The sequence below is a fragment of the Apodemus sylvaticus genome, chromosome 18 (assembly GCF_947179515.1).
Source record: "Apodemus sylvaticus chromosome 18, mApoSyl1.1, whole genome shotgun sequence".
Classification (NCBI taxonomy): domain Eukaryota; kingdom Metazoa; phylum Chordata; class Mammalia; order Rodentia; family Muridae; genus Apodemus; species Apodemus sylvaticus.
In genome coordinates this window covers 70,025,899-70,043,453 of record NC_067489.1, presented here as the reverse complement: position 1 = coordinate 70,043,453, position 17,555 = coordinate 70,025,899, and the positions used below count along the sequence as shown (strand labels likewise).

General features: G+C 53.6%; 2 protein-coding genes across 7 annotated transcripts; both read right to left on the bottom strand.

Annotated features, from left to right (window-relative positions):
- Positions 1 to 657: 657 nt before the first annotated feature.
- Ankle1 (ankyrin repeat and LEM domain containing 1) lies at positions 658 to 9,532 on the bottom strand. Of its 4 annotated transcripts, none has more exons than XM_052161943.1 (10): positions 9,416 to 9,532; positions 9,175 to 9,327; positions 8,743 to 8,848; positions 8,551 to 8,665; positions 7,791 to 8,330; positions 7,512 to 7,683; positions 6,741 to 6,900; positions 6,513 to 6,642; positions 4,407 to 4,527; positions 658 to 2,745 (listed from the first exon to the last, which is right to left on the bottom strand). In XM_052161943.1, exons 1-10 carry the CDS (start codon positions 9,475 to 9,477, stop codon positions 2,670 to 2,672), a joined length of 1,635 nt encoding a protein of 544 aa, XP_052017903.1. In that variant the 5' UTR covers positions 9,478 to 9,532; the 3' UTR covers positions 658 to 2,669. The 4 variants fall into 4 exon arrangements, with proteins under 4 accessions (XP_052017903.1, XP_052017906.1, XP_052017905.1 ...); XM_052161946.1 differs by having other exon boundaries at positions 749 to 2,175; positions 9,416 to 9,531; XM_052161945.1 differs by having other exon boundaries at positions 2,667 to 2,868; positions 9,416 to 9,531.
- A 1,435-nt stretch (positions 9,533 to 10,967) lies between these two features.
- Positions 10,968 to 17,401, bottom strand: Babam1 (BRISC and BRCA1 A complex member 1). Of its 3 annotated transcripts, XM_052161947.1 has the most exons (10): positions 17,238 to 17,401; positions 17,045 to 17,130; positions 16,227 to 16,579; positions 15,835 to 15,893; positions 14,301 to 14,421; positions 14,140 to 14,218; positions 12,774 to 12,798; positions 12,025 to 12,154; positions 11,836 to 11,922; positions 10,968 to 11,319 (listed from the first exon to the last, which is right to left on the bottom strand). In XM_052161947.1, the coding sequence occupies exons 1-10, from the start codon at positions 17,294 to 17,296 to the stop codon at positions 11,116 to 11,118; spliced, it is 1,203 nt and encodes a 400-aa protein (XP_052017907.1). In that variant the 5' UTR covers positions 17,297 to 17,401; the 3' UTR covers positions 10,968 to 11,115. The 3 variants fall into 3 exon arrangements, with proteins under 3 accessions (XP_052017907.1, XP_052017908.1, XP_052017909.1); XM_052161948.1 differs by lacking the exon at positions 17,045 to 17,130; XM_052161949.1 differs by lacking the exon at positions 17,238 to 17,401 and having other exon boundaries at positions 17,017 to 17,084.
- Between the last annotated feature and the right edge of the window lie 154 nt (positions 17,402 to 17,555).

The following is a 17,555-nucleotide window of genomic DNA, read 5'->3' as shown; positions in this document are numbered from 1 at the left end:
AGATGACCTTGAACTCAGAGGTCTCCTTGTCTTAATCTTCTGGAATTCATAGCCACTGTGCTTCAAGATCTCCATGCCAAGATCCAGCTCAGAAATTTTTATCTCCCAGCCTCCAGATTAGGATCGTAGGTGAGCCTTCCAATTCTGGATTGTAGTTTATTCCAGATATAGTCGAGTTGACAACCGGGAATAGCTACCACAGGTAGCAAGCTACCACTGGGCAAAACTGCCCTTGCTTTAGTTGCAGACAGAATGCTGTCCAAGTTGACAGACATGGATCTGTAGAGAAGACAATTGCGAAGCTTTGTGAGGACAAAAGCTCCTGCTTCCCATTAAAGTCTGTCAGATATTCTGGCCAGAAGGTTGAAGACAGATGCTCCAATGTTGTAGAGAAATTTTAGGGGACTGTCCAGGCAGCCAACTGCATCATTATAAAACTCAGTCTGTAGTATTGGAAGCTGCTGGCTAGCACTTCTAGTCAGGTAATATTCCTTCTCTAGTCTCTGAAGACTAGATAGTTATAGTCTCACAATTAAACTTAAATTGTTTAAAGTTTGAGAAAATGCTTTTAGGTATAAAAGGTGTTATTAGGTTGGTAATACACGTTATGATAAAAACTGATTTAGATACAGAGCTCTAAACTCACCAAGATACAAGAGATAAGGGAATACTTGTCCATAACTGCTAAATACATATGCACTGGACTTTATGAACATAATTCCTAACTGAAATTTTTTGTAATTCTTTCATAATTGTAATTATTGCATATAGTTTAATTGCATATAGTGTAATTATTGCAGTAAAAGAGAGACTTTTACTGGATCGAGAGGAGGAATTGTAGAGAAATCTCCTGTGTATTGTTGAGGTTTGGTCTTTTGTTATGCTAAGTACTGGTTGATCCCAGAGTCTGCACATAAACCCAGGTGATGCTATGTGACTTTGCCCCCCAAGTTATCTCTGACTGGTGAATAAACAATACTGACAGCTGGGCAAGAGAGAGACAAGCAGGGTTAGGGTTCCTGGACTTGGGATTGAAGAACCACAGGAGGGGAAAAAGGTGAAGAGAGGAGAGGCCACCATGGGGGAAGAATCTTGGTTTTTGTTTTTTGTTCCCCCCTCCTCCCCAAGACAGGGTTTCTCTGTGTAGCCTCCAACTCAGAAATCCACCTCCCTCTGCCTCTCAAGTGCTAGGATTAAAGGCGTGCGCCACCCTGCCTGGCCGATGGGGTAAGAATCTTAAATAATGGCCCTGTGGGTTGGCTCACTGGAGTTGAGAGCAGCCCAGATGAAACATGACAAATCATTTAATGAGATTGGCTGGGAAACAGACACAGTAGCACAGAGGACACACAATAGCACAGAGGACAGACGCCCACCCAGCTCTTGTGCTGGTTAAAGTTTATTATAAATACAAAGCTTGTGTGTGTGTTTTATACGAGAACTAAATGGTCAAAGGTGGGGTTAGAAACCCAAATTGAGATTAAATATTTCACACAGCATGCACTGTATGGATGTAAGACCTTTCAATTCCAACTTACTGGCATGCTGCTGAGGCAGGAACTAGAAGACAGAATATCTTCTGATAAGCAGTAAAGATTCTAGGAGAGAAGGAGGCGGGAGGAAACAGCTCTCAAAGAGAACAAGGTATAATGATGTCAGAGTTGTTACTGAGACCCTGGGGCTGGGGAGAAAGCTTGGGTTCTACAGAGGTGCGTGCGTGCCAGCACTGAATACATGCTCAGGCGTTGGGAAGGTTCTGGTATAGGTACAGGTATTGGGAATGAGTGTTTTCAAAGAAACCAAAATTCCGGGCAGTGGTGGCGCACGCCTTTAATCCCAGCACATAAAGGAAGAAGAAAAAGAAACAACAGGTGGATTCCTGAGTTCAAGGCCAGCCTGGTCTACAGAGTGAGTTCCAGGACAGTCAGGGCTACACAGAGAAACCCTGTCTCAAAAAACCAAACCAAACAAACAAACCGAAAATCCCCAAATTGACACTACATTTTCTCCTTCTGTTTTAAACCATTAATCATGCTACATATAGTGAGAAATTGTAAACGGAGACATTTTCCGTGAATAAAGCACTTTTCAGGTGAGTGGCCGAGGTTTCAGGAGGCATTTCTTGCTCAGTTCTCGTCTTTATCAGTTCTGATGGCATCCACAATGTTTCACTTCCTGTGGGGATTTAAACAAATCTGCATCTCCAACACAAAACTTTTGCAGGATTCCAATTGATATTAGCACATCCTTATAGGATATATGCATATTTATATCCTATATAAATCCACATTTTGCACCTGTGGATTGGTCTCTAGTATGGCTGTTACCAAGCCCTTCCAGTCTTGGGGAATAATGCTATTTTGAGTAGCTCAGTCATTTAGAATTTGTTTCACATAAGGCAAGTGCATTCCATATGAAACCCTGGCCTCTTTAAAACCACCTCAGATCTGTCATTTCTATAGGACCATCCTATCTCATAACCTCGTTCCACACCATTAGCAGGCATATGCTATATGACTACTGGGAAAGTGGATAGTGTTGACTCTGATTTCATCAGACTGTCCTCCCACTCTGTGAGCTCGAAGAGTTTCTTTCTTTCTCTTTTTCCTCCTGCAGGAAACTCCCGCTCTCTTGCTCAGTCACCAGGACTGACCCTTTTTGCTCTCTCTTCAGCAGTGCCCCCTTCTTCCCAAGTGCTTCCACTTTGTCCCCAACCTCTCCAGTTGCACAGCAAACTCTGCAACCCTTTAAGAAAAGACGGAGAGGGACAGAGTGACTCCTTTTGTTTTCCCATTTCAGCCATTTTTGTTTCTCAGGCCTCTCCAGTTCCAACTGCAGCTTTTCCGACTTCTCAGCCATTCTCAGAACCTTTTAAAAGGAGAATAAAGGAAGAAGAAAAAGAAACAACAGAAAATCCTCTCTGGGTGCAAAGTGGGAGATAGCTCAGTGGCAACAACTGCAATATTTTACTAGAGTCTTGAAAAAAAATACATCCCTTTGTCCACTGCCACTTCCTCTACAGCGTTTGAAATTAAATTTCCCATTCTGCCTAGTCTCAAGTCTGGACGACACTTGTAAGCAGCCTTTTTTTTTTTTTTTTTTTTAAACTAGTATTTTTCAGGTTCTTCTCCAACTCTTTTTTTTTTTTTAATTTTTAAATTTTTTTGGTTTTTTGCTTTTTTTGAGACAGGGTTTCTCTGTATAGCCCTGAGTGTCCTGGAACTCACTCTGTAGACCAGGCTGGCCTCGAACTCAGAAATCTGCCTGCCTCTGCCTCCCAGAGTGCTGGGATTACAGGCGTGCGCCACCCCCACCCGGCTCTTCTCCACTCTTTCAACTGAGATAGAAGGATTGCTTATTTGAAGAGAGGAAACCCCACAGGGAACCCTGAATTCAAAGCCTACACTGGTCAGAGTGTCCCTCTCAGCAGGTGACCCAGCTGATAGACAGCCATTCTTGACCCCACTGTAGCCTGGTCTCAGTGGGGTGAAGGGACTGCTCAGGGACAGTCCCCACCCCAGCTCCTCTCTACACCTTCCCGGCTCACAGTTTACTCGCTGAGAGCTGCTGTTCCCTGTGGAACCCAAAACCCATCAAGCCAGGATTCCACAACTCCAACAGGATGGGCTTGGCCTCTTGGAGGCAGACTTGCCAACACCCTGTGGGCGTTGTCTCTGGGTAGCAGGCCAGTATGGTATGGTACATAGCAGATATGGTTTTAGGGGGGTGGTGGTTTAGCTTGGCCTTGGTGTGGCCTCCAATAGTATGCTTCCTATGGGCATGTTATCTGGCCTTTGCCTGAGCACCTGGAGAGGGACTGTTCTCAGTGGGGCCAGGTGGGTGTGGCCCAAGACAGGTGGGCAGCCTTCTGGGTGAGGAGGGCAGAGCTTCCCTTGCATCCTGCAGAGGATGTGAGAACCCAGGGAGGCTACCCAGTACCCTACAACACAGATGATGTCCCCGTAGCAATGCAATAACCCAACCCCAAGTGTCAGCAGAGTCAAGATTCTGAGCATGCTGTAAGAGCTTAATGGGTGTTGACTGGATGAAGGAATACATTGTGAGCAGGACAGGCTATCCTGGGCGCCCTCCTGGGTGGGACTGAAGGGTAGATAGCAAGTAGGACTTGCTGGGGTGGCTGCAGATCCTGATGAGCACTTCCTTGAAGGTCATGGGAGAGCCTGGGCTACACTGTAGGGACGGTGACCTCATCTTGTTTCAACCCTGACACAGTATTGTAATACTCAGGTCAAGAATCTCCTGTCTCAAGTTAGTGAAAATAGTTCTTACCATTCATTCTGTCTTGTCAATAAATGCTGGTCACCCAATGGCTGGGTAGAAGAAAGAAAAGGACAGGGGGTGCAGGGGAAGGGGGAGGGGCTCAGAAAGAGTCTAAGAAGACATACCAGGAGAAAAAACATCTGGGGCTGGAGAGATGGCTCAGAAGAGACTGGCTCTTGACCTCTTCCACAAGTCCTGAGTTCAATTCCCAGCAACCACATCTGTAATGGGATCTGGTGCCCTCTTCTGGTACATGGAGGTAGAACATTGTATATACATAATAAAACTTTAAAAAACAAAACAAAACCAAAAAATCACCTGAAGCTCAAAGAGCCAGCTTCATAATCACGGGACCCATGAGTGGGCGAAACCAGACTGCATAGGGTATTAAAGATCACTTATCTGCCCAGGAGTAAAGTTTGGCTTGAAACTTGACTTAGTTCATGTGGTTACTGGGGACTATGAAAGGTAAAGAAATACAGCCGCCAGATTAATGCACTACTTACACTTATGTTAAGTGATTTGTTTTACAAAAGACAATGCATGGACACTAGTGACATATGAGAGTGTGCATGGACACTAGGGACATGTGAGTGTGCAGGGACACTAAGTGACATGTGAGTGTGCGTGGACACTAGTGACATGTGAGTGTGCATGGACACTAGTGACATGTGAGTGTGCATGGACACTAGTGACATGTGAGTGTGCAGGGAGACAAGTGACATGTGAGTGTGCAGGGACACTAGTGACATGTGAGTGTGCATGGACACTAAGTGACATGTGAGTGTGCATGGACACTAGTGACATGTGAGTGTGCAGGGAGACAAGTGACATGTGAGTGTGCAGAGACACTAAGTGACATGTGAGTGTGCATGGACACTAGTGACATGTGAGTGTGCACACCTCCCCACAGTCAGTCTGGAACTTTTCAGCCCTGTTTCATCTAAGATACGCTCCTGAGAGCACAGCGGGGACCCCAGGCTCCGTCTGGTGTGGACAGCCATGGGGAGCAGGACTGTCACCACCAACCATGAATGTCAATTCCCACTCTAAGATGCTCAGGCTGGCCTCCAACTAGCAATCCTGCCTCAGTTTCCCAGTGGCGGGCAGGAGTGCCGCGCTGAGCCAGTGCACCTCTTGAGCTCTTCCTCGCACCAGAAGATGAGACATGGAAACAGAGTAGTATTCCACAGTATCGTCTTGTTTTGGGGTATTTTTGTGGTGGTTGTTTTTTTTTTGGGGGAGGGGGACATGGTTTCTCTGTGTATCCCCCATGGTGCACCCCCCACCCCGTGGCTGCACTGGAACCCAACTCTATAGACCAGGCTGTTCTTTTTTTTTTTTTTTTTGATTGAGACAGGGTTTCTCTGTGTAGCCCTGGCTGTCCTGGAACTCACTCCGTAGACCAGGCTGTCCTCGAACTCAGAAATCCGCCTGCCTCTGCCTCCCAAGTGCTGGGATTAAAGGCGTGCGCCACCACGCCGGCTTAAACCAGGCTGTCCTTGAACTCACAGAGCTCTGCCTGCCTCTGCCTCCTGAGTGCTGGGATTAAAGGTGGTGCGCCAGGATAGCTTCTGCTCCTCAACTCGGACAGGGAGCTCACTACTCAAGAAGCACAACGCATCCCAATGTTCAATGTTCATTCAGCTTGAGTAAAACACACTGTCACATGTATCCTCACACACACACACACACACACACACACACACACACACACACTATCCTCTGAAGCTAGAGCTGGGGACCGTCAGGGACCTGCTACTCGGATGCTCAGACATCTTGATGGCTCAGGATTCATGGTCGAGCCTGAATGTCCTGAGGCCTCAGCTCTCTCTCTCCCTCTGCCAAGAAGACCAGCAGCGCACGCTGTAGCAGGTGAACCCCCAAACGCCGCCGCCGAGGGAGTGGCCAATGGGCAGCCACTCCATAGTAGTGCCCCTGTTTCTGGTTGGTCAGTGTCCGGAGACCTGGTCAAATAAGAGGTAAGTAACAAGTGTGGCCTCCTCCCCAGCCCCTCCAGCGCCACACTCGGGACTTGGTGTGAGAGCGTGTGAGTGCACGTGTGAGTGCGTGTGAGTGCACGTGTGAGTGCGTGTGAGTGCACGTGTGAGTACGTGTGAGTGCGTGTGAGTGCACGTGTGAGTGCTTGCACTAATGGACAGCAGGAGAGGGAAAGGCATTCCCAGCTCAGACACCTTTCGCGTGACCTCAGCTTTAAGGCCAGGCCCTACCTAGGGCGTCCAACAGACAGGCTTCCCGCGTGTACGCTTCCATGGCCACCACATGCTGGAAGCAGTGTAGAGAGATGATGCCCCGGCCGCTGTCCCAGATGTCTAAGATCCGGCGGACCTTGGGACAGACCTGTGGGGCATGAGAGTGTCCCAGCCGGGGTCCTAACCCTGTTCCTCCCAGGCCTGAACGGTGGCCGACGCACCCCAACCCTGTCTCCCACGCCCCACCTGTTTCCTTGGCTGGTCGTGGTAGCCAAGGGCTTCCCAGAGGTGGGCATCTGGCCGGGCACGGGTCCCCTTGCCCACATAGAAGATGGCTTCCACGAAACACTGCAGACATTCAGCCAGCGTGAGGGAAGAGGCTCGGGCAGGCAGGTCCTTCGTCAGCCTGGGGTACAGAGCGGCTCAGAGGGTAGAAGCATTTGCTGCCACCCCGATCACCTGAGTTCCATCCCTGGGACCCACGTGACAGAAGAAGAGAACCGACTCCCACAAGTTGTCCTCTGACCTCCACATGAGCACTAGTGCATGGCCACCACACAGTCACACGCCCAGAAAACACAATGTGAAAAGGAGGGTGCTGACGGTAGAGAGGGAAGGAAAATGGCCACTGTGCTCACATTCAGGTCACCCTACTTCATAAGCCATAAAATGTCTACTCAAATGAAGAACTGACCCGACACCATTTCTAAAGGAGGCGGTAAACGGAGAGGGCTAACCCCTTCCCTAGGTACACACAGAGAGTCAAAAACAAATTCCCACTGTCTGTTGGGGCTTTTTGTTTTGTTGATTTGAGTTTCAAGTTTGATGTTACAACCCTGACCTAAGATCAGTCTGATCTTACAACCCACGAGATGGAGGCAGAGGCCATGGGGGTGGGGTGGGGGCAGGGGCGGCCCTTCCACCACCCACCCAGGACAGAGCCTGCAGAGCTCTGCTATGCTCTGCAGTCCTCTAATCTCAGCCTCCCCCCCCCCCCGGGCGTTCTTGTTACCACACCTGGGGTCGAGAAGTAGGTAAGTAAAACTGGACTTTGTGACGCCTTCCCGCCACTTCCTCGACGGATCCAGCTGGTGAAAGTGCCGGGCCAGGGCTGCCTCATCCACCCGGCAGTCAGGGATGCTGCCTGTCCTCAGCGCCTCCGCCAGTTCTGGGCTATGCCCTACATCAGCTGGGGAGGGGAAACTGAGTCAGGGGCGAGGACAAAGGCTGGTGAGGGTGGCCTGTCTGACAACCAGGGCAGGATTGACAACCAAATACCACCACCTAAGGGCTCACCAGGGTTAGCCTGGGCTTCCTGCAGCCACCGTAGGTAGTGTCCTCGGGTGAAAGGTGTGACAGGTCCAGGGCTATAGCCCAACTCCCGCAGGGCCTGGAGGAGCTGCAGGTCGGACATGGGGGGGACCGAGCCGTGGCGGGGCAAAGCTCCCAGATTCCCATCACCAGGCAGTAAGGGTTTGTCCGTGGCCCTTGCCGTCAGCGTCAGGGCCTGCGGCTGGCAGTTGAGTGCCCCCTTCCCAGCTGGCACCGCCCCACGGGTTACCCACAGGCCGGTCATGAGCTCCGGGGTCCCCCCAGAGCAGCTGGGCTGCAGAGAGTCCTCCACTGCGGTGACAAACGAAGCATCATCGCTGCTGTTGTCTGAGCTCTCGGTGGCCTCAGGGCCCTTGGGCTGCACAGCCACCTTCACAGCCTCCACCTCCAGCTCAGCTCTGCGCATGTGCAACTCCGAGTTCTGAGAGACTCCCGAAGACCCCGCTAAGACAGGTCCTTGGCATCTGTCAGTTTCAAGGCTACCCTGGGCTACATGAAACCTCTCTACATATAGAGAAACAGATATATAGATGCATGGATAAATGAGTACTAAGATAAAGCACAGATATAAACAGATATGATAGAGACATGATAGATGATATAGGTGATTGGCATGATAGTTACATGAGAAGCTAGACCATGGATAGTGCTTGACATGACAGATGCACATAGAGAACTAGACCCGGCAGTGTGGTGTCAGGGTGCACCCCTCAGCTCCTCTCACCTGTGGGCTCTGCGGTCTCATCTGGCTTTCGGGTGGCCGTGTCCAGCTCCCGCAGCACGCGTGCGCAGTGGTGGTGGCGCTGCTGTAGTGCCCAGTCCAAGGGCCTGAGTCCGTCCTGTGCAGTTACCGTCAGCAGGGGGCGCCCTTAGCCCACCCTCCTGCCACCCACGCGTGCCTGGGCGGGGTACTGACCTGGTCCCGCAGTGTGGGATCACCCCCTCGGCTCAGCAGCAGCTCCAGAGCACCGCGACAGCCCCACGCGGCAGCCACGTGAACGGGCGTCAGCCCCTCCGCGGACCTGGAATCCCCAAAGGCAGAGGAGACACCTCTGCATTGGTTCCTTTCCCAGACAGTCTCGTATAGCCCGGGCTAGCCTTGAACTCCTGCTCCTCCTGCCTCCGTCCTGCTGGGATGACGGGTGCCGACTACCATGCTCGGGTTCTTGGGGGTGAGGAGAAAGTTGAGGCTAACTCACGGTCATCCTCCTGCCTCAGCGTCCCGGAGTGCCAGAATGACATGTATGGGACACCTTCTCCACGATCTTGGAAGCAGACATCTCCATCTCCTAGACCTGAGATCCCCGAGTCACACCCACCGCACCCAATGACCCGGGCCGCGCCTCACCGAGCATTGGGGTCCGCGCCCCAGCGCAGCAGCATCCGAAGGCAATGCAGGGCGCGCGGGTGGCTCGCTCTGGCCGCCAGGTGCACCGCCGCCGCGCCATCGTCCAGCACCAGGTTGGGGTCCGCCCCGAGGCGCAGCAGTTCCTCCACAGCCCTGCAGGACGGCGAGCACATGAGACCCCAGCACTCCTGAGCACCCGGGGAGCGAAAGGTAGGGGAGCTCCCGGACCCGCCGCCCTCACCGCGCCTCCTCCTCGCGTAGCGCTGTTAGCAGCCGCAGGGCCAGGCAGGCGGCATCCGACATGTCCCATAGGAGTCATCGCCCTCCGCAGTTCAAATTCACGCGGAAAGAGTCTACGCATGCGCAGCCCCGCCCATCTCTGCTTCTAGCCCTGATCCACGCCAACCGGAATTGACTGGCTGCATCCTAAGGCGGGGTAGGGAGAGAGCCGAGAAGTCGTCCGGAACAAACCAGAGGGACTCCAGGGTTAGGTGCACACATCTGGGGTGCCAGGAGGATTACAGCAAATTCCAGGGGAGCTGGGGGTAAAGGGCGGGGCCTCTCTTTGTCTGTAACAAAACAAAACAAACTCCTGGGTATCCCTGACTCAAGCTGTTCGGAAAATGTACAGTCTCATCCTCCTGCCTCAGCCGACCGAGTACTGGGATCTGACTCCCGAGAAACAGCATGGCACATTTTTAATCCAGCAGAGTTGGCTGTAGCTGTGTGGAGAGGAGCTTTGGTAACCAGCGAGATGGCGCAGCTGGTGAGGCGCTTGCAGTCCAGTCTAGTGACCTTCTGGAAAGGGGAAGAGGCTGACATCATACACGGGCCTGGGCCATGAGCCTGCACACCCACACGCACTGCACACTCACACTAATTAATTAAAAAGCATGAAGTTTCGTTTTCCTTATTTGCACGTGGGAGGACAGAGCTCAGCACTAAGTGCCCAGTAAATGCAAGGGCCAGAAAGCTCCGTCACGCCGACCTACTTTGTAAAATTAACTAAAGCGCGTGTGGGTGTTTCGTCTGCACGTTTGTGTTCCATGCGTGCCTGGTGCCCATGGGGACCAGAAAGGGGGCACCGGACCCCCGGAGAGGGGACTTGTGAGACCCCGTGTGGAGCAGCCGGTGCTCTGCAAGGACAGCTGTGCGGTACACGGCTGGGTCATCACAGGCCCTGGCCTAGTTTCAATTCCCCGTTTGATCCCGTGCTTCCTGTGGCCCCTGCTGACCTAGAACCGGCCTCCTCCTGTCTCGGCCTCCTCCCACCAAGGGCAGCCCCACTCCTACCCACTGCCATTTTGTTTTTTATGAATGGGGAAGGTGGAGAGGCTGAACCCGTGGCCTGACCTGGGGCTGGGGGGCTCCTGGGTTTCTTTCCTTTCCCCTTCCAGGGTGTACACCCTATGTCTCCACCCCGGCCTAGGGCATCAGGGTTCCAAAACCCCAGGGAGTGATTGCTCATGGAGGCCTCACGGCTACACAAGTTCAATCAGACCAGGGTCCTGAGATTGGGGGGCGACAGATGTCACCCAAACCCACTTTGACAGCCGTACCAGTTCCACCTACAATAGATCTTTCCTGTCTCTGGAGGACTTCCTGGAGAAAAGGACATCTGGAGCGGGTTCTGTAGGGTGAAGAGGAGTTTGGACAGTGCAGTGAATGCCGGCCTGAGGGTTACTCAGACACCGCGGGGCCTGGAGGCACACAGCACAGCTTTGTTCGGTGCCTGTGTCCTGTGACTGCTGAACAACCGGTCTCAGTGAGCCCAGAGTGACACCAAGAGGGGCTCAGGGGCCTCAGATTTTTATTTTGGTGACAAAAATGGTCCCATGAAGAATGACTTTACAGTGGACAGCGCGGGACTGAGTGCGGGCCAGGAGAGGGTGTGGCTGTGCTCGCCTCACAGGAGGCGGTGGAGAGGTCACGGATGATAGGTCACACGGTGACTTCGCCCTCCCCGGCCTCCTCGTCCTCCTCCAGCAGGCTGTAGCTCGTGTGGCTCTGGCAGGGCCTTTGCAGTGGGTGGGCCAGCAGCTTGGCCATGCAATTGTGCAGCTCCACGGCAGGCCCGGCAAGTGCCACCTCATACTTGTAGCTGGTGCCCTTGGTGTCCAGGCTGCCCATGAAGGCGAACATGTCCTGCAGAGGCAGGGGCGGCGCTTAGAGTGCCCATCAGTCCTCACGGGCCCTCCTGCCCTTGGAGGCCTTCCCAGAGAAAGGGACAAACTCTTATATTTTCCGGTTGTGAGCCTAGCCTTTAACGGCTCAGCCATCTCTCCAGCCCAAGAAAGGGACATCTAGAGTGGGTTCTGAGGGGTAAAGAGGAGTTGGCCAGGCCACAAACTACTGCAGTCAGCACCTATTCCCCGACACCAACCAAGCAGAGGAGAGCCACTTGGACGGGACACCCCCACATCAGAGTTCCCCTCAGCCTTCAGGTGCTGCACTCAAGGTGGGGGGCTAGGCATGGTGGGGCGCGGCTGAGTTTGCCCCCTGGGCTGCCAGAGCAGTGGCCTCCCAAGTCCCCACCACCAGCTCAAAGTGGCAATGTAGGGACTGGTTGACAAAAGGCCGAATGACTGGGTCAATGGCAGGGAGGGGCGGGCCGGAGCCGGATGTCCCGAGATGTCCCCCAATCCTCCGCGGACATCTCACCTTCCAGCTCACATCATCTTCCTTGTCCTCGGCGCCATTGTGGATGTAAACGATGTCGAAGAAGAAGTAGGGGCACTGGAACATCTTCTGCAGTGGTGAGACAGGTGGGCGAGCGCTTAGCCGACCTCTGCGATCCTGACAGGGCCCCTCTGGGGTCTGACCACTGCCCTCCCTTCCCTCCAGGCTCACCTTCATGGGCTCCGTCAGAGAGAACTGGGGCTGGCAAGGCAGGCGGCTGTAGACCAGGATGGTGCGCACGACGTAGGGGGGCGGGATGGTCTGCACGTTCTCCGTGGCTGGCAGCTCCGTCTTCTGCTGGCTACAGAACGGGGGGCTCAGTACCCAGCTGCCCTCCGCCCGTCCCAGACCCCTCCCAGCCGCGGGAGCTGCAGATACGGAGACCCGTACGTGACGTTAGCCCCACATCTCAGCCAAGCTCCTCAGGCCAAGATCCCAGGGCACTGCATGCTAAACAAAAGCCAGGGCAGGGAAATGGGGCTGAAACCGCCTGCAGCGGCGCCTGCAGACCTGAGCTCAAGGCTCCGGCAGGAAGCAGAAGCAGAGGATTCTCACAAATTGCCCTCTGACCTCCATACATGCATCATGACACATGCGCAGTAAATGCATAAGGAAAAAGCTTAGAAGGCTTCTTCAAAAGCATGTGGTGGTGGCGCACGCCTTTAATCCCAGCACTTGGGAGGCAGAGGCAGGCGGATTTCTGAGTTCGAGGCCAGCCTGGTCTACAGAGTGAGTTCCAGGACAGCCAGAGCTACACAGAGAAACCCTGTCTCAAACAACAACACAACATTCAAGCTTCCCAGCTAGACACTGGCTTCTCCTGAAGCCCCGCCCACTCGACGGCCTTAATTGGCGTCAGCACCTTGGGGGAGGGGATGCGGGGGACCCAGGGCCAGGCTTTGTCGGGGATGAGCACTCACATGAGGCTGAAGAGGCCTTCCAGATCTGGGAGGACGTTAAGGACAAGGTGCCAGCTCCGAGGCAGGGGATTCCTTGACCTTAGAGGCTGATGGGCCCCACCCCAACGTGCACCTCTCTAAGCCTGCTTCCTCTCACCCACCTTGGGTGGGTGCCCCTGGGGGCGCTCCGGAGCTCCACTCTCCTGCCACTCTTGCTTCCTTAATTCAGGTGGTCGGGGAACAGGGGGGGGGGGGGGCCTGCACGTTAGGGCCAGCAAGATGGAAGGCGTAAGAGGGCACCAGCGTGTGCTGGCCCTCCAGCGGCGCGCTCCCTGTGCACCCTCAGTCCCACTCACTGACTCCTGCCCCACCCCACGCAGGCCGCCAGAGCAGAGCCTGGTTCCGGCTGGCTTGGGGTTGGCACCCTTGTGTATCAGGCAGCGTTGTTGTTGCCCTTTTGTTGTTGTTGCTGATTTTGCGTTTTTGAGAGTCTAGGTTTGTAGCTAAGGCTGGCCTGGAACTTCCAATCCTCCTGCCTCAGCTTTCCAAATTCTGGGTTGACATTCCTCCGCCCCAGCACCAACCTGTGGTGGGTCTGCACGTGACTCTGCCTAGAATGTCATACATGGGATACTCCATTTGAGATCTTACTGGACAAAATCCCACAGTTTGCTGGGACTTGGGCTCAGTTGCTAGGGTACTTGTAACTCAGTTGCTGGAGTGCTTGTACCTCAGTTACTAGAGCACGTGCTCAGCGCATTGTCATTCTGACATCTTAGGAGGTGGAGGCAGACAAGTCAGATGTTCAAGGCCATCCCTAGCTGCACTGCGAACTCAAGGTCAGCCTCAGCTACATGAGAAATAGTCTCAAAAACATAGTAATTACATATTTGATGTGGGGCAGTGGACATGACTTTAACCCTAGCACTTGGGAGGCAGAGGCAGGTGGATCTCTGTGAATTTGAAGCAAACCTGGTCCAGAACATGTTCCAAGACAGCTGCATAATGAGGGAGAGCCTATCGCAGTAAAGAAATATTAAACAATAAACAATTACAGGGCGGGGCTAAAGACATGGCTCAGTGGCTAAGAGCACTGGCTGCTCCTCCACAGGTCCTGAGTTCAAATCCCAGCCACCACATGAAGGTTCACAATGATAAGAGAGAGAAAGAGAGAGAGAGAGGGAGACGGAGAGGGAGAGAGAGAGAGAGAGGGAGGGAGAGGGAGAGGGAGAGGCAGGGTTCTGAAGCATCCCCATGCTACTCTCAGGAAAACACTGATTCCCGGGTCTGGATTGGATGCACAGCCATGGGCTGCGGGGACCCCACGGCACTACTGAGGCCCCACCACAGCGTCACTGAAGTCGGGCTGGGGTCAGCACAAGGATACTGAATGTGGAACAGCACGCCGTCTCCAGGTCATACAGGCAGCTGCAGAGCTCTCGTGGGTCAGAGGTCAGGCCAGACAGCTGTGGGCAAGTCAAGACTTTGGTGCCGGGGCTCCTGGCCCTGAGGTTCCCCAGGGTCCCTGTCTGCGCCCCCCCCACTCACCCAGGCGGAGTCGTCATTCACCACAACCAGTGCGAACTCGTGGCTCTTGTCAATCTTGTGCTTTGTGCGCACAAACATCTCAACCATCTTCTGAGACACATTCAGGGCGTTCGTCCTAGAACTGGGAGGGCGGGCAGGGTGACAGAGGTCAGGTAATAGCAGCAGGGTGCCAACAGCCAGGGGTGACAGTTAGTGCTGGTTGTCAACTAGGCAACATCTGGCATTAACTAAAACCCAAGTGGCTGGGCACACCAGGGAAGGATTTTTTTTTTCTTTTTGGTTTTTCTTTTCTTTTTGTTTTTTGAGACAGGGTTTCTCTGTGTAGCCCTGGCTGTCCTGGAACTCACTCTGTAGATCAGGCTGGCCTCGAACTCAGAAATCCACCTGCCTCTGCCTCCCAAGTGCTGGGATTAAAGGCGTGCGCCACCGCCCTGTGGGATTTTTATTTATTTATTTATTTATTTATTTATTTTTAATTAAATCATTTGAAGTGGGAAGATCGGCTTCTAGTCCAGACCTCTGATGTGGGAAACCCCACCTTGAATCTGGGCCCTCTGCCTGCAGCCTAGGTAAGGGACATGAGAGAAGGACACTTCGTCTGCTGGCCCTTGCTCTGCTCCGTCTAGCAAGTCTGCTCCTTCACTGGCATCAGAGCCCACTTCTTCAGGATTGTGGAGCACGCTAAAGAGCGGCCGAGACACCCAGCCTCATGGACTGGATTGTTGGATCTTCTGCTGCCCTTGGTGGCCGGCTGGACCTCAGCCTGGGAGCCACTCTATTAAGTCTCACTCATATACAGAACACTGATACATACCAGGTTAGCCTCAAACTCACTGTGTAGTGCAGGCTAGCCTCAAACACGCTGTAGAGCCCAAGCTGTATTGCCAAAGTAGACCTTGAACTCCTGACTCCTCCTCCCCTGCCTCTCAGTGCTGTGATCTCAGATGTGTACCCCTGACTCCTCCTCCTCTCAGTGTTGTGATGTCAGGTGTGTACCCCTGGCTCCTCCTCCTCTCAGTGCTGTGATGTCAGGTGTGTACCCCTGGCTCCTCCTCCTCTTCTCAGTGCTGTGATGTCAGGTGTGTACCCCTGACTCCTCCTCCTCTCAGTGCTGTGATGTCAGGTGTGTACCCCTGACTCCTCCCCTGCCTCTCAGTGCTGTGATGTCAGGTGTGTACCCCTGACTCCTCCTCCTCTCAGTGCTGTGATGTCAGGTGTGTACCCCTGACTCCTCCCCTGCCTCTCAGTGCTGTGATGTCAGGTGTGTACCCCTGACTCCTGAGCAAGGTCAGTCCAGATGTGACACCGGATACCCAGCTGCCAGGGCACACACAGAGTTTCATGAGCGAGACAGTGGCCGGCCATCACCTTGAGGCCAGCGAGGGTCAGTGGGCTCCTAAGAGTGTCACATGTGGTCAGAAGCCCAGGACACAACCCTGGAAGTGCCAGTGTCATGGACACTTGAATGTACTGAGTGAAGGGATGACCTATATGCATTCTGAGTGGCCTATGTCCAAACTTGATGCCACGGTACCCATGAAAGGACTCCAGCTTTGGCACAGACATCTCCTCCGAAAGATCCAGACAGATGATCTGAAACACAAAGAGAAGACAGAAGGCATGGGACAGTCCAGTCAGCCATTATAGTTTCGGTAGGACCCAGCTGTAGAGCTCAAGACGGGCTGGGGGCGTGGCTCAGGGGTGGAGCCTCTGCCTAGAATGGAGGGGGAGCAGCTAGTAACACAAATGGAAATCCAGGTGCCACAAAACAAAAAAATAAAAACAAGAATCTAAATTCAGTGACGCTTAAGCTACCAAGCGTGTGATGTTCATGGAACCTATAGAAAACTGAAGCTGCAACTTAGAGAATCTCACAAGATAGGAGTGGCCTCCGCCCCACATCTCCCAGCCAAGACCCCCACATACCACCTTCTCTGGACAGTTGACCCTTGGTGTTCGAATCTGGACCTCAGATGCCGATGCTGGTACTTGCCAGGGCTTCGTCCCAGCTCCCGGGCCACTGGCTGCCCCATCCGCAGTGGCTGCCTCGCCCTCACCCTCGCTGCGGCTGCCCACACTGGCTTGAGCCCCCAGGGCACGGTCCTCAGCCCCCTCAGGATTGGAGCGAGTGTGAGGCCTGGGCTCAGATACTGTCTCCTCTCCTTCTTCCTCCTCCTCTTCTTCCTCCTCAGTGGGGCTGTTGGCCTCAGCCACCTCCATGGTTCCCGAGTGGCTGGGTGGAGGGGGGAGTGTGGAAGCCAGGCTCCTGCCTTGAGAGTCTGTAAAGACATTGGTTAGTAAGAAGTCAGAGGCTGGGCATGAGCCCCTTACAGCACAGGAGTCTCTGATGGCTGCAGAATACTCCCACAAGACAGTGTGTCCAGGAGCCACCCTTAGGTGAAGTAATTAACAGCTTTCTCGTTTTCTTTTCTGTCTGTGACAGCTTCATGTGGCCCAGGCTGGACTCTAACTCCAAAGCTGTATGGCTTAGGATGGCCTGGTACCGCCGTGCCCACGTTCCAAGTGCTGGGAGGTACGCCACCGCACGTAGTTTAGGTGATTGATACCCAGTCCTCATGCAAGCTAGGGGAGCTCTCCACCAAAAGAACCACAAGCACTGTACCAACCGAACTACTGTTCATCCTTAGCTTTCCACAGTTTACACAGGACGAACACTGTCCCCCTTCACTGGACCAATAAGCACAACCCAGTTGACCTATTGAGGCCTCCAGTGGCTCCCACACCTGGGAGATTTGGTTTGCGGAGCCGAAAAGATACAGTTGCAGCTTCCCAAAGCTCCTTTTCCCCTGATGCGGCGCGGGTCAGGTTCCTAGGAAAACATAGGAAGCCCAAGTCGTGGACCCGGCAATGGATGCGCGTTAATGGGGGTGGTATCTCGGGACTTCGAAGCCCCCCAAGTCCTCAAGCAGAACGAACCTGGAGCTGCAGCAAGCCGGATCGAAGTTAGACCACGGTGACACAAAGCTCGCGCGCATTCACTCCTCCGCAGGTTCCACTCTGGAGCCTGGGCACCGCGGCCAGTAAATCAGGATTCTAGGAAGCCGCCATCTTCCTGACCGGAAGTTTGTGAGGCTGCCCAGACACCTTCTGGGAAATGTAGTTCAGTGGCTCTCGGGACACGGAAGCTGATAGGCTGAGGCATTCTGGGGTGTGGCTCGGAGTGTCACCGTCTGGAATGGGGCTGAAGAGGGGTAGTACTGGGAGTGGGTGTAACCCGTGATGGACAGAAGCAAG